At 39.3% G+C, this 14,543-nt stretch overlaps 1 protein-coding gene across 2 annotated transcripts in view; it reads left to right on the forward strand.

The window, feature by feature from the left end:
* Window positions 1–5,619: 5,619 nt before the first annotated feature.
* Window positions 5,620–14,543, forward strand: part of CCNT1 (cyclin T1) — a 28,812-nt gene continuing 19,888 nt past the window's right edge. For both annotated transcript variants that reach the window (XM_065887142.1, XM_065887143.1), the window contains exons 1-2: window positions 5,620–5,780; window positions 9,331–9,412. In XM_065887142.1, coding sequence (XP_065743214.1) covers window positions 5,620–5,780; window positions 9,331–9,412 — 243 coding nt within the window. The remainder of the gene's footprint in view (window positions 5,781–9,330; window positions 9,413–14,543) is intronic.

Raw genomic sequence — 14,543 nt, forward strand, 5'->3', positions numbered from 1 at the left:
AATTTTTTTATAGAAAGTGAGACATGATATATTGGGTCAAAGGAACTGAGGTTCTATGTTTATCTGGCTGGGAGTTAAGCTGTGTTTCCTGTTTGTTATAGCTGTAGGTGTCAGAGGCTAAAATTTCCTCTGATGTCCTTGTCTTTGTCTTCCCTGTTGTCTTTGGGTTTCCCAAGAAACTCCTTCTTTTTTTAAAAAAAATTAATTATATTTTTGGCTGCATTGGGTCTTCGTTGCTGCACGTGGGCTCTCTCTAGTTGCATCAAGTGGAGGCCACTCTTCGTTGTGGTGTGCAGTCTTCTCATTGCGGTGGCTTCTCTTGTTGCGGAGCACGGGCTCTAGGTGCGTGGGCTTCAGTAGTTGTAGCACGTGGGCTCAGTAGTTGTGGCATGCGGGCCCTAGAGTGCAGGCTCAGTAGTTGTGGTGCATGGGCTTAGTTGCTCCTCGGCATGTGGGATCTTCCCAGACCAGGGCTCAAACCTGTGTCCCTGCATTGGCAGGTGGATTCTCAACCACTGCACCACCAGGGAAACCCTAGAAACCCTTTTTTTTTTTTTTTTTGTCTCTCACCATTTTTATTCAACATTGTATGGGTGATTCTACTCAGGGCGATTAGGTAAGAAAGAGAAATTTTTTAATTAGTGGTTGCTTAGGGTTTGGGGAGTGGGGGTAGGAGGGTGATAGCTAAAGTAGAAACTCCTTCTTAAATAGGGTCTGAGTTTATAGTTCTTTCATATGTAGTTACCTGTTACAGCAGCCCAACCGATGTGTTGGTGAAGTGCAGGGGAGGGGAAGTGTCCTATAATTCTATTCGGTCTGGGTCTTTTAGTGAACTTGTGTCCCTGGTCTGTAACCTTCACAGGTGCTTCTTGTCTTTTTTCCCTCTTAGATGAAACAAGACAGCTATAGGAAGCTGGAGTTGGTTATTTTCCTTCTCCCACGTTGGTTAGGCTCTGTTAAATAGTTTCCCTTGAGGGAAGGTCTTTGTTAAGGAGAGTGGAATGCTGTGGTATATTTCAAAATGGCTACTTTTTCCCTCTCCCTGCTGGAAGGATGAAGGGATTTTTCTCCAATCTTCATAGTAAGACCTGTGGGGCTCCTAGAGGTAAAACTCATGAAAATGTGGGCAACCCCTTAGGCTGGGCCTCCAGAAGTTTTTAAAAAAATCTTTCAATCTAGTTCAGTCTCCACCAATTAGTCAATTGCCCTTTAAGTATTCCTGTCAGTTGCTGGTTCCAGCAGTAGTTTTTGCTCCTAGTAAGCCATGATTCTGTGTTCTGCCTGTTCTGATCTTGCCTGTCTCTCTAGTTTTTGTGGTGGAGATTTGCCCTGTCACTTCAATTCTCTGATGGATCTAAGAAGGGTTATTGATTTTCAGTTTGTTCAGTTTTTTTGTTGTTGTGAAAACAGGAGTGATAATTTCCAAGCTCTTTACATGTCAGATGGGAAACCAGAAGTCCCTGTCTATTGCACCTGTATGGAGGAAATACTATGTGATGGTATGTTCGTTCATCTCTTCCCAATTTCATGATCAGTGATGTCACATTGGTAGTTTGAAATTGACCATGGTGGGAGAGTTTACACTATAGAAATTGGCAAATACTACAAACAAGGTCTTAATTTGTTTTGTTGATTGTCAAGAAAGTGATCAAGAAAATGTTAATAATGTAGGTTAAGTTTAAAAGTGTATCATATCTGTAGCCATTACATTGTCAAAAGCACAAAAAATTGAAATATTTTTGCAGTATTCAAAAACTATTATCCAATTCAGCAGAGATGTTGCTCAAGTCATTAACAAATAAGTGAAGTTCCAACATAAGTCTCATTGTTTCACTTTCATCTTATTAATGCAAATGAAAATGTCAACCAGAAATCAAAGCTATACAGGCATCCCTCATTTTACTGCACTTTGCCTTACTGCACTTTGCAGATACTATGCTTTTTACAAATTGAAGGCTTGTGACAACACTGCATTGAGCAAGTCTACTGGCTCAGACTTTTTTTCCAACAGCATTTGCTCACTTTGTGTTTCTGTGTCACGTTTTGGTAATTCTCGCAATATTTCTTTTTCATTATTATTATATTTGTTATAGAGATCTGTGGTCAGTGATGCTACTATTGCAAAAAGATTACAACTCACTGAAGGCTCAGATGGTGGTTAGCATTTTTTAGCAACAAAAAAATATATATATATATTTTAATGAAATCCTTTATTTATTTATTTTTGCTGTGTTGGGTCTCCGTTTCTGTGCAAGGGCTTTCTCTAGCTGCGGCAAGCGGGGGCCACTCTTCATCGCAGTGCACAGGCCTCTCACTATCGCGGCCTCTCTCGTCGCGGAGCACAGGCTCCAGACGCGCAGGCTCAGTAGCTGTGGCTCACAGGCCCAGTTGTTCCGCGGCATGTGGGATCCTCCCAGACCAGGGCTTGAACCCGTGTCCCCTGCACTAGCAGGCAGACCCTCAACCACTGCGCCACCAGGGAAGCCCCCAAAATATTTTTTAATTAAGATGGTAGTTAGCATTTTTTAGCAACAAACTATTTTTTAATTAAGGTATGTATATTGTTTTCTAGACATAATGCTATTGCACACTTAATAGACTACAGTACACATAACTTCTTATGACTGGGAAACCAAAATATTCGTGTGACTCACTTTACTGCAATATTCGCTTTATTGTGGTGGTCTGGAACTGAACCCACAATATCTTCAAGGTATGCCTGTATTCATTTGTCAAATGCCATCATAGGTTGGTTCTTGATTCAAGAGTTTGGCAAAAGTCAATGAAAGCATTCTGTGAGAATCAGTTGGCTATGAGAAATTTACGATAAAGAATATTGTATATTGTAATTTTTGTAAATTGCATGCTATACATCCTTTCAATCAGTAGATTTTACAATAAACTTATGTAAATATACACATCACTGAACATGGAGTTGGGGATAGTTATGAATAGCACACCATCCTTTCATATTTTAGTTTGGAGACTATATGAATGTTGGGGAGAAACTGTTTGAAAAGTAGTAAATGGTAATGTGTGACATGACTGAAATATGACATTCACAAGCACAAAACAAAAAAGATCAAACCATGAAATATCATCCTGTACCCAGAATAAGTAGCCTTACAAGTGTGAGTTACAGGGAATGGAGTCCTATTTAAAATTTTAAAAAAGGACAGGAAAATTCCTCTGGTCTAAGATTTTTGTCAATTGTTCTTTAAGGGCAATGTATCTGAAAGCTAACATCTTTGACAATAAGCATGTATTGAACACCCACCATATGTCAGATGGTGTTCTGTTCAGGATGACCCTTATGATCACACAGCTAGTTAATACAGTAACTGGGAAATTTTAGGACATTATACTAAGTGAAATAATCCAGTCACAGAAAGACGAATACTGTATGATTCCACTTATACGAAATATCTAAAGTAGTCAAACTCAAAGAAACAGAAAGCAGAATGGGAGTTGTCAGGGCTGGGCGGAGGCGGAAATGGGGAGTTGTTCAATGGGTATAGAGTTTCAGTTTTGCAAAAAGAAAAAGTTGTAGATACCTGTTGCCTAACAATGTGAAATATAGTTGACACTACTGAACCGTACACTTAAAAGTGGTTGAGATAGTTTAAAAAAAAAAAAGAATAGCGGGGCTTTGAAACCAGGCCTGAATCAAAAACTCATGTTTAGCAATTATGTAATCACAGCTGCCTACTTTCAAATAATTTCATCTTCAGTCAAAGAATATTTCTGTTCTCTGATTTACACAGGTCCCCCTCTTCTGTATGGCAGGGTAGCAAGCCATTGGCTAGCAGCTGCATTGCCTGAAGCCTGTCAGATACCAGAACGTTTTCTTGGAAGATTGGTACACAGCCACCATTGCAAATTCAAAATGGGGTCATCAATCCAAGAGATTTAGTGGAGAAACAAACACAGGTCAGAGAAATAGGCAAAAGGAGTCTGGGAGAAATAATTTTGGCTGTTTAAAAGACAAAATTCATGATGACATAACTGAGAATGTGCTTTTCTATTAAAAGAAAAAAGTCTGTCATGGAAGAGGTTTGAAGTCATAATATTTTTAATGTTATAACTTGAAGTATTTTTTCCTGAATTCTTCCAGAGTAAAACAGAGCTAAAGCTAATTATAGGCAGTATATGGCAGAGGAGGGCCTGGAGTGGAAGAAAATACTTCTGAGAATGAATTAGAATCAAACTGAGTGGGAACAGCCATGTCTAGAAATGACAAAACACAAAATATTTATTATAAAAGACAAAAGATTCTAATATTACCGAAATTTAATCAAGGTGAATTGACTGTTCCAGAAAAGCAAGAGTACAGCTTGCTAGAATAGAAAGAACAATGGAATCAGACTTGATTTTAAAATCTACACTGATAAGTGGTGTAGTGTAGGACAAACTACTTAATCTTCCCAAGCCTGTTTCTCTACTGTAGGTTGTTGTGAGCAGTTGTTTGACAAACACTTATTGACTACTAGGGCCAGGACTGACTGCGTAGGTGCTAGGGATACAAAAATGAAGATGGTATTATTCTTGCCGTCAACTTCAATATAATGTAATAAATATTATGAGAAAATCTACTGAATGTTTTCTACGTGCCCGGTACTAATATAAATGCTTTAAACTCATTAAATCTTCATTTAAACCTTTTCAGAAACTAAACCATATGTACTACACCATTTACAAGAGGCACAGAGAAGTTAAGTATCTTGCCTAGGATCAAACAGCCCTCAAACAGCTGGGATTCATCTTGACAGGTGGCAGGAATTTACAAATCTGTGCGTGCGCAGGGTGGGAGTGGAAGCTTTCCACCCGGAAGGAGTTCACCCGTTCGCAAAATAGGGATTAAAATATCACTACCTCTTGGGGTTGTATCAATTAAATGAGATAGTATATTTAAGAGTCAGCATTGTGGTAAGCCCTAAATTATTTCCATTAATTCCATTTTATTCCTTTAAGTTGGCTCACCGTGGCGAAGGAATGTTTTCAAGGCTTTAGCTACATATTGCAACGCGGCTTTTCAAATGGGTAATTTATACTGCTACCAACAGTGCAAGAGCTTTCCAGTTGCTTTATGTTCTAATATACGGTAGGGCTACTCTCTTTGATTACTTTTTTCAGTTTTTGACAGTCTCACCCCTTTTCTCTGTTAAGTTCGCCATCTGCCCAGTTTTATACCGTCACCTACGTCACAAGCGAAGTTCTCCGAGGAACCGCCCAGCGGCGCGTGAGCGGACGCCGCATTCCGCTTTGCTCAGCGCGCGAAGGCAGAACCCAGTTCTCGCGGGAAGAGACGTGGTTTATTTTTGAACGAGAACTCCTAACCGCACCTTGCCTCTCAAGGGTCACATGACTGGCGCCTGTGTCCTCGACGCAAGGTGTTTCCTGCTGCCCGTTAACTCGGCTACAGAGCGACCCGAGGTCCGTTCCGGAAGTGGATTCTTTAACTTAGCAACCCGTCGGCGGAAGCGTGTCACAATCTAGCCGTCCTCCCCTGGCGGAAGTTTGTCACGTCGCAGTTGTCTCCGTACAGCGGATGCGTGTCGCCGCTTAGGTGACGCTGGGAAGTGCTTGCAGCCGCCGCCGCTGCCTTTTGGTTGAAGCACTATGGAGGGAGAGAGAAAGAACAACAATAAACGGTGGTATTTTACTCGAGAACAGCTGGAAAATAGCCCATCCCGTCGTTTTGGCCTGGACCCCGATAAAGAACTTTCTTATCGCCAGCAGGCGGCCAATCTGCTCCAGGACATGGGCCAACGTCTTAACGTGTATCCTTGCGGCCTAGGCCTTCGGCCTTGGAGTAGGTCCCGCCCTGTTTGGGCGTCCAGGCTTCAAGGTCTGTCAGACAGAAGGGAAGAGGGTGGGCAGGGACTGGATGTCTAGTTAGGAGAGCCTACGATGGGGCGAACTGAAGTTAAGCGTTCGCTGGAGGGAAGCGAGGCCGAGTTAATTTCCCGCTCGCTCACCCGTGCCATCAACCTTGCTGGGAACGCGTATCCTTTCCGCTTTGTGTTTTAACTCCTCTTCCTCGTAGTCTGTTTTCAGTGAGTTCTGATCTCCTACTCTGGTGACTTCGAGATTCTGCTTTTCTACTATGCCCTAGGGATCTGGTGGAGATTGCACTGTTGATGGCTGCCTCTTGAACTTAGTGTGTAAAGAGAGTTTTGAGAAATTTCGATACCTGAAGGTCTTATAAAGAGAGTGGTCTAGAATTAATGCCCCAGCTTTGGCTTAAAATCCGTTCCTTCCCCATACTAGTTGTTTAAGAAACCTGTCGAATTCTTGGTTTTCTTGTCTGTAAAATGGGGGTGATAACTCCTGAATTTGATTTCTATGCCCAACACAATGCTTGGCACTCATATGTTAAAGTAGCTACTGTTAAAAGAGTTTTCTAGCATTTCAGAGGAAGGAAGGATGTCAGTGTAGATTTGTAGGGATGTAGACCTACAGATCTAATGTTCTAAAAAACCTTTTATAAAATACTGTGTTTTAAAGTTACTCAGAGTGCTAATGTATATTCGTTTTCCTCATATTTCAAAGATTTATTGATTTTTTTCCCCTTTAAGTGTTTTTGTTTGTCAGAAAACCTACTCACTTTGTAGCAGAGAAAGCTATATAAAGTTCTTTCCACTCAGGAAATGAAAATTTATTCTTGGGTGCAGCTTCCATTTAAATGTGTTGCTGGCTGTATGTTTGTGTCTTAAGGTTGTGCTCACTTCAAAAGTGGTGTCCTCTTTGGTGCCTGTATCCAGTTTGTTTCCTAAGCATCCAGTCAGTACTGAGTTAAACCTTTTTTTTTTTTTTTTTTTTTAATTCTGTTTCAGTGCATCCTAGCACTTTCCTTTTTACATGTGTGTTATTAAGGTTGTTGCCATTGTGGTACTGTCTTATCTCTGTATATCCCACATTGTTTTCTGAGGTCTTTATAATAAGACATTCAAAGTTTCTCTTTTCAAGGGAACCCTTGTACACTGTTGGTGGGAGTGTAGCTTGGTGCAGTCACTGTGGAAAACAGTATGGAGGTTTCTCAAAAAGCTAAAAATAGAACTGCTGTTTGACCCAGCAATTCCACACCTGGGTATATATCTGAAAAAAACAAAAACACATATTTGAAAATATACATGCACCCCAGTGCTCATAGCAGCATTATTTATAATTGCCAAGGTATGGAAGCAACCTGAATGTTCATTGAAGGATGAATGGATAAGGAAGATGTGGTATATATACACAATGGAATACTACTCAGCCATAAAAAAGAATGAAATAATGCCATTTGCAGCAACATGGATGGACCTAGAGATTATCATACTAAGTGAAGTAGTCAGAGAAAGACAAATATGTGATATCATTTATATGTGGAACCTAAGAAATACAACAAACTAGTGAAAACAAAAAGGCATATTCACAGATATAGAGAACAGACTAGTGGTTACCAGTGGGGAGAGAAGGGAGGGGCAAACTACTGGCTGTAAGTTAGGCTATAAGGATTTATTGCACAACAAGGGACTGTAGCCAATATTTTGTAATAACTAGAAATGGAGCTCTTTAAAAATTAAAATCAGAAAAAATGTTTTTCTTTTTAGTGAGTATCAAATAACTCACTGAATGAATATCAAATCATAGTGTTTCTGGTCCCGGGGATCACCTTATGAGTGCCAGAGAGAAGTAGAACTGAAAAGGTAATTGCTGGAGCTTAGAAGGTGAGGAGATAAGTGGAGACATACCTAGGGGGCAGATCAGGGAGAGTGTTGTAAATCATTTGAAGAGATATCCTGTGCAAGTATATCACCTTGGCAGGATTTTCAGTAGGCAAGTAACAGGTTTAGGTCTTATATAGTTTTGTTCATATTCCTTCTTGATCCACATGCTGAGAAGCTTTGCTTGTTTATTAATTCAGCAACTTTATAGTGAATATCTGTTACATATAAGACAGTGTGTTAAGTGTCAATTGGAAGTTAATTGATGAAAGAACAGATTTGCTTTTTAATTCTTAGAGGAAAGTATGATTTTCTTTTTTTTTTTAAAGTTGAAGTATAGATGTACAACGTTATGTTAGTTTCAGGTGTACAGCAAAGTGATTCAGTTATACATATATATACATAGTTTTTTTTTTTTTTTTTTGCCACACCACACAGCTTGTGGGCTCTTAGTTCCCCGACCAGTGATTGAACCCAGGCCGACAGCAGTGAAAGCACTGAGTCCTAACCACTGGACTGCCAGGGAATTCCCTACATATTCTTTTTCATATTCTTTTCCATTATGGTTTATTACAGGATATTGAATATAGTTCCCTGTGCTATACAGTAGGACCTTGTTGTTTATTATATATATAGTCATTTGTATCTGCTAATCCCAAACTCCTAATTTATCCCTTTTCCCCCTTTGGTAACCTTAAGTTTGATTTTTGGGTCTGTGAGTTTGTTTCTGTTTCATAAATGAGTTCATTTGTGTCATATTTTAGATTCCACATTTAAGTGATATCATATGGTATTTGTCATTCTCTTTCTGACTGACTTAGTGTGATAATCTCTAGGTCCATCCATGTTGCTGCAAATGGCATTATTTCATTCTTTTTTTATGGCTGAGTAGTATTCCATTCTGTATATATACACTACATCTTCTTTATCCATTCATCTGTTGATGGACATTTAGGTTGTTTCCATGCCTTGGCTATTGTAAATAGTGCTGCTATGAACATTGGGGTGCATGCACCTTTTCTTCCTTTTTTAAAAAAAATTTATTTTATTTATTTATTTTTGGCTGTGTTGGGTCTTCGTTGCTGCGTGCGGGCTTTCTCTTGTTGTGGCGAGTGGGGGCTATTCTTCGTTGAGGTATGCAGGCTTCTCATTGCGCTGGCTTCTCTTGTTGCGGAGCACGGGCCCTAGGTGCGCGGGCTTCAGTAGTTGTGGTGCGTGGGCTCAGTAGCTGTGTCTCGTGGGCTCTAGAGCGCAGGCTCAGTAGTTGTGGCACACGGGCTTAATTGCTTCACGGCATGTGGGAATCTTCCTGGACCAGGGCTCGAACCAGTGTCCTCTGCATTGGGAGGCGGGTTCTTAACCACTGCTCCACCAGGGAAGTCCCTATTTTTAGTTTTTTAAGGAACCTCCATACTGTTTTTCATAGCGGCTGCATCAATTTGCGTTTCCACTAAGAATGTAGGAGGTGTCCCTTTCTCCACACCCCTGAGAGGTAAGTATGATTTTCATTTAGGGGCATCCACTGTGCTTGGCTGCATGGTCCTTTTGGGAGGATATAGAGGTTGTATTTTTGGGAATTGTACTGCCCGTCTGTTTTGGGACCTTAACTTGAACACTTTAGCTCACAATTGACCATCAACACTGCTATAGTGTACATGCATCGATTCTACATGATTCAGTCCTTTACACAGTTCCATCGAAATGTAAGTATAATTTTTATATATGGTGTAATCCTTTTGTGATTAATCTCAACTTCATATTTCTTTTATGGTTGATCTTTGCTGCTGAACTGGGATTTGAAGTTTAGAGTTTATGATTGATCACTTTCATTATGTGTCACACTGCTGTTCTGAATCCAGCCTTCCAGTTTTCCTGTGAAGTGTCTAGCTAGTTGTTTAGCTTTAGTGCATCCTTAGAGTAGGTGGATTCTCTAATAAAATAGATTATTGAACATTTAAACTTAACGTTTTTGGATTGGGAGAGTAGCATTAAAGTTGGGTAGCATTACACTTAATTTAAGTGTGATTTTTGAAATGTTTAATAATAATATGGGCACAGGAAAACAAGTGAATGTTAAGTCATTTACATTTTCTAAAAACCTTTGATAAAATTCCCATCAATGACCAGTTGGAAGGGGAAGGTGTGTTATGTGATAACTGGGGGATGACTTTTAAGACAGAAAAAAGAAAATAATAGTAATAAAGGGATTTTTTTTTTTCTGGACAGAATTGTAAATAGTGCTATTTTCAGTTTTGCTACCTGAAATGGTCCTATTTAACATTATTGTAAATGACTTGGAAGCGAGTGCATAGTGATATCCCAGTTGCAGGTAAGCTTATATTTGTTTAATAAAATCACAAGGTAATAGGGCTAAACTTGAACACTTCATATGGATTTGTGAGTCAAATATTTCATTATTTTTTTAAGAAAAGGTTACGTTTTGAGGAAAGGTGTTTCAGACTTTTCCTTAGGATGATAGTTTTTTTTTTTTTTAATAAATTTATTTATTTTTGGCTGCATTGGGTCTTCATTGCTGCGCTCAGGCTTTCTCTAGTTGTGGCGAGCGGGGGTTACTCTTCGTTACGGTGTGTGGGCTTCTCGTTGCGATGGCTTCTCTTGTTGTGGAGCACGGGCTCTAGGTGCCCGGGCTTCAGTAGTTGTGGCTCGTGGGCTCTAGAGCACAGGCTCAGTAGTTGTGCACGGGCTTAGTTGCTCCACGGCATGCGGGATCTTCCCGGACCAGGGCTCAAGCCCATGACCCCTGCGTTGGCAGGCAGATTCTTAACCACTGTGCCACCAGGGAAGTCCCAGGATGATAGGTTTTGAATTTTTATGCCATAGGAAGAGAAACTGGAAAGTTAGATATTGCTCTTGTAAGATATTGGTGGACTCAGTATTGGGAATAATTGCACAGGAAACCCTTTAGAGTGTGGATTAACTATTCCCAATTTTTGCTGATTATTCAATCAGTTGGGCTGTCTCCTACCCTTAACCTCCCTACCTCCTCTGATTGCAAGGAACACACTCTTAATAAGAGAGAGAGAAACATTTAATGAGGCTGTCTGATAGCTCTAGAATAGAAAGTAGTGGATAAAGAACAGAATTTGAAGAGGAAGTCCATAGTTGTCTTGCCCATTATGAAAGTTTTCTACATTTCTTTTATTATGGTAAAGGTTTGAAATCCAGGGTGAACTACACCTCAAATCAATTTGTCCACTCTATGCATATGTATGTGTGTGTGTATGTATATTTCCCCTATTTTTACCTTTTAAATTATATCTTGTTTTATTTTCTATGCGTTTATCTTAGCAAGGACAGAGACTCACTTTTCTGTGTATCCTCTAAAGCACTTTCAGTAAACTTGTTGAATGAATGAATGATCTGGTAATTATCCAATATAAAGAGATTCTTCTGGAGTTTATGACCTTTTCCAAAATCCAATTTTTTTTTTTTTTTTTTTTTGCGGTACGCGGGCCTCTCACTGTTGTGGCCTCTCCCGTTGCGGAGCACAGGCTCTGGACGCGCAGGCTGAGCGGCCATGGGTCATGGGCCCAGACGCTCCGCGGCATGTGGGATCTTCTCGGACCAGGGCACGAACCCGTGTCCCCTGCATCGGCAGGCGGACTCTAAACCACTGCGCCACCAGGGAAGCCCCAGTGATTCTTTTAGTTTGAGGTTATTGGTCCTCTTTAGAGAATTGGTTTTAGGCACATTCTGGAATTAACAGATGAAAAATATCACTCCTTTAGTATGTTAATTCTAGGAGTTTAGCTGTGATGAGTCCAAATTCAAATTTGAGGGGACTTAATACATTGTTGTGGCATTGAAATGTAGTATGTAGTGTGAAGTGCTCATACATTTTTCTTGTTATTTTTTCTTATTACAAAGGTAGTAAGTGCTCATGGTAAAAATTAAAACAGTACAGAAATGTGTAAGGCAGAAAGTGAAAGCTCTTCTGTACTCCCATCCTCCAGAAGTAACCTTTGATAAACATTTTGGTAATGGTGTCTCAGACATTTTTCTGTGCATATAGTACCAGCATTTATGTATTTCTATAAAAATCACTTCTTACTGTACCACTCTTACACAGTTGCCTTTATTGCTTAACAGTATGTATGTATTGGACATTTTCTTATTGGTTTCTCATTTTAAGTGGCCACATAGTATTTATTTGAGTAGTTACTATAATTTATTTTACCAGCTCTCTATTGGTGGATATTGGGGTTGTTTATAGTTTATTGTATTATAAATAATGTTACATAAGTTAGTCTGGTACATATATCATGCACTTATATGACTATTTTATAAATTCCTATAGGTGGAATTGCTGTGTCCAAGGGTATGCATTTAAACGTTTTTTTGTGTCAGTTTGCTCTACTGAAAGATTATATCAACATACATTGTTTCTAGCACTGTGGGGGAGGGTTCTTTCCTCTGCATCCTCACTAACAACAAATACTCATTACTTCAAGAAATATTAAGTTCTAACTACTTGTCAAGCACTAGGGCTAGAGTGGTGAGCAAGATAGTGGAAGCCCTAAGTTATTTTCTTAATTTACATTTCTTCAATTAGTGAAGTTGAACTTCTGATGCCTATTTTTTTTGGTCATTGTTCTTGTGAAATTGAAGAATTGACTTAAAAATTGTCTGTTGTTTCTTTTTGCCCCTGTTTTATTTTTTTTGATTTTCTCATTTAAATGAGCTCTTTATATATCAGAGCCGTATGTCATGTGCTGTGAATACTTTTTTCGTTTTGTTGTAACTCTTCGTTTATAGTGTTTTCAAGCCTAGAGTCCTTGCCTTTTAAAAAAAATTTTAAAATTTTTGTTGAGGCATAACATAAAGCACAAAAGTCTGAGGTGTGCAGCATGATTACTTTTTGCATTATATACACATAACCATCACTCAGAACAAGATATAGTATATTTCCAATACCTTGGAAGGTAGAGAAGCTGTCTTTTGATTGAAATAAACTTTATTTCTTAGCAGACATGATTAAATGACTGGTTTATTCTCACTTAAATCCTGCCATTGCATTTACTCTCTTTTTGAGAAGAAATTCAACCTCATTAATTGAATTTCTGTATGTACTGTCCTAAAAGTTTTCAAGTGGGGGAATGTAAAAGTAGTGGTGAGCAACTTGGTGTGTGTGTATTTATTCTGTATTTTATAATATATTTGATATACAGGTGTTGTCTTTTAATAGCTGACAAATTTGGGTGTATATTATTCTCATTAGCTGACTCTTAAAAGGTCAAGTTTAGTGGTTAAGAGGATGGGCTCTGGAGTCAGACTTGTCTGGATGCGGATCCTTGCTGCACTGCCTACCAGCTATATGCCTTTGAGCAAGTTACCATACGCCTCAGTTTTCTCATCTCTTTGGGGTCAATAATAGTGCCTACCTAGTGCCTAGTAGGATATAGGTGAATTAATTTACAAAGTGTCTGCATATAGCAAACAAATAAGTATTAGCTAGAATTATTATTGTTCTTTTAAAATGGAGAAAATCTTATACTCTTACCTGGAATTCCTCTGGGAAACTGCCTTTGATGGGAAAATAGTTTGATAAGCTAGCTTGGTATGTGATTCCATGAGGAGCTATGAGTATTTATATGGTTGATTGGACAAAAAGGAGGTTGAAATTTATCTCTTGTGGTCTTTCACTTAACAGATATTATCTTGCCTTGTAAGCCATTGTTTGTATATCATATTTTAGTTAGAGTCTTTCAAATATATTCTTAGCCTCTTGAAAGCAAAGTTGTAGGCTTAAAATCTTAAGTGTTGTCTCTGAGTTGTCCTTTTCCTTTTCCCCTGTGTCCAATCAGTTATAAAGTCCCGTTAATTTTTATAGTGGTACAATTTTTTCTTCCCCTATAAATATATATTGTCATCATAAAGTTAAAAGAGGACAGGGACTTCCCTGGTGGTGCAGTGGTTTAGAATCCACCTTCCAATGCAGGGGATGTGGGTTCGATCCCTGGCCTGGAAGATCCCACATTGCCACGGAGCAGCTAAGCCTGTGTGCCACAACTAGTGAGCCTGCGTTCTAAAGCCCACGAGCCACAACTACTGGCCCGTGTGCCACAACTACTGAGCCCACGCACCACAACTACTGAAGCCCGCGCGCCTAGAGCCCATGCTCCACAACAAGAGAAGCCAGCGCAATGAGAGGCCTGTGCACCGCAACGAAGAGTAGCCCTTGCTCACCACAACTAGAGAAAAAAGCCCATGTGCAGCCACAAAGACCCAATGCAGCCAAAAAAAAAAAAAAAAAAATTGAAAGAGGACAGATTAAAGGAGAAAGTGATGGTTTCCTTATAACTCAGTGTTCAGAGATAATCCTGATAACGTTTTGGTGTATATTCCATTAGAATTTTTTTCTCTGTATACAAATACATATATTTACTGAAAACCTATTCGTTTTCCAAGGTGAAAGCTGGGTTTCTTTTTTACTTTATTTCTACTGCTAGTGCCTACTCTAAACTTTATTTCCTAATGCCTGTGTTATCATTATTGTTGTTTTAATATTTATTTGTTTATTTTATTCATTTATTTGGTTGTGCCGGGTCTTAGTTGTGGCAGGCGGCCTCCTTAGTTGGGGCATGCATGTGGGCTCTAGTTCTCCGACAAGGGATCGAACCTGGGCCCATTGCATTGGGAGCACGGAGTCTTAACTACTGTGCCACCTGGGAAGTCCCTGCCTGTATTATTAAAATTTTCTCTTTAATAAAATTAACTTTTAATGTATCTATCCTTTCCATTTAGTACCACCTACCTCTGGATTAACCTTTCCAAATATTTCTTAAACTCTGCATTTTTTTTTCTAAAATCTGT

This window comes from Phocoena phocoena, chromosome 11, assembly GCF_963924675.1.
Source record: "Phocoena phocoena chromosome 11, mPhoPho1.1, whole genome shotgun sequence".
In the NCBI taxonomy this organism is placed as follows: Eukaryota; Metazoa; Chordata; class Mammalia; order Artiodactyla; family Phocoenidae; genus Phocoena; species Phocoena phocoena.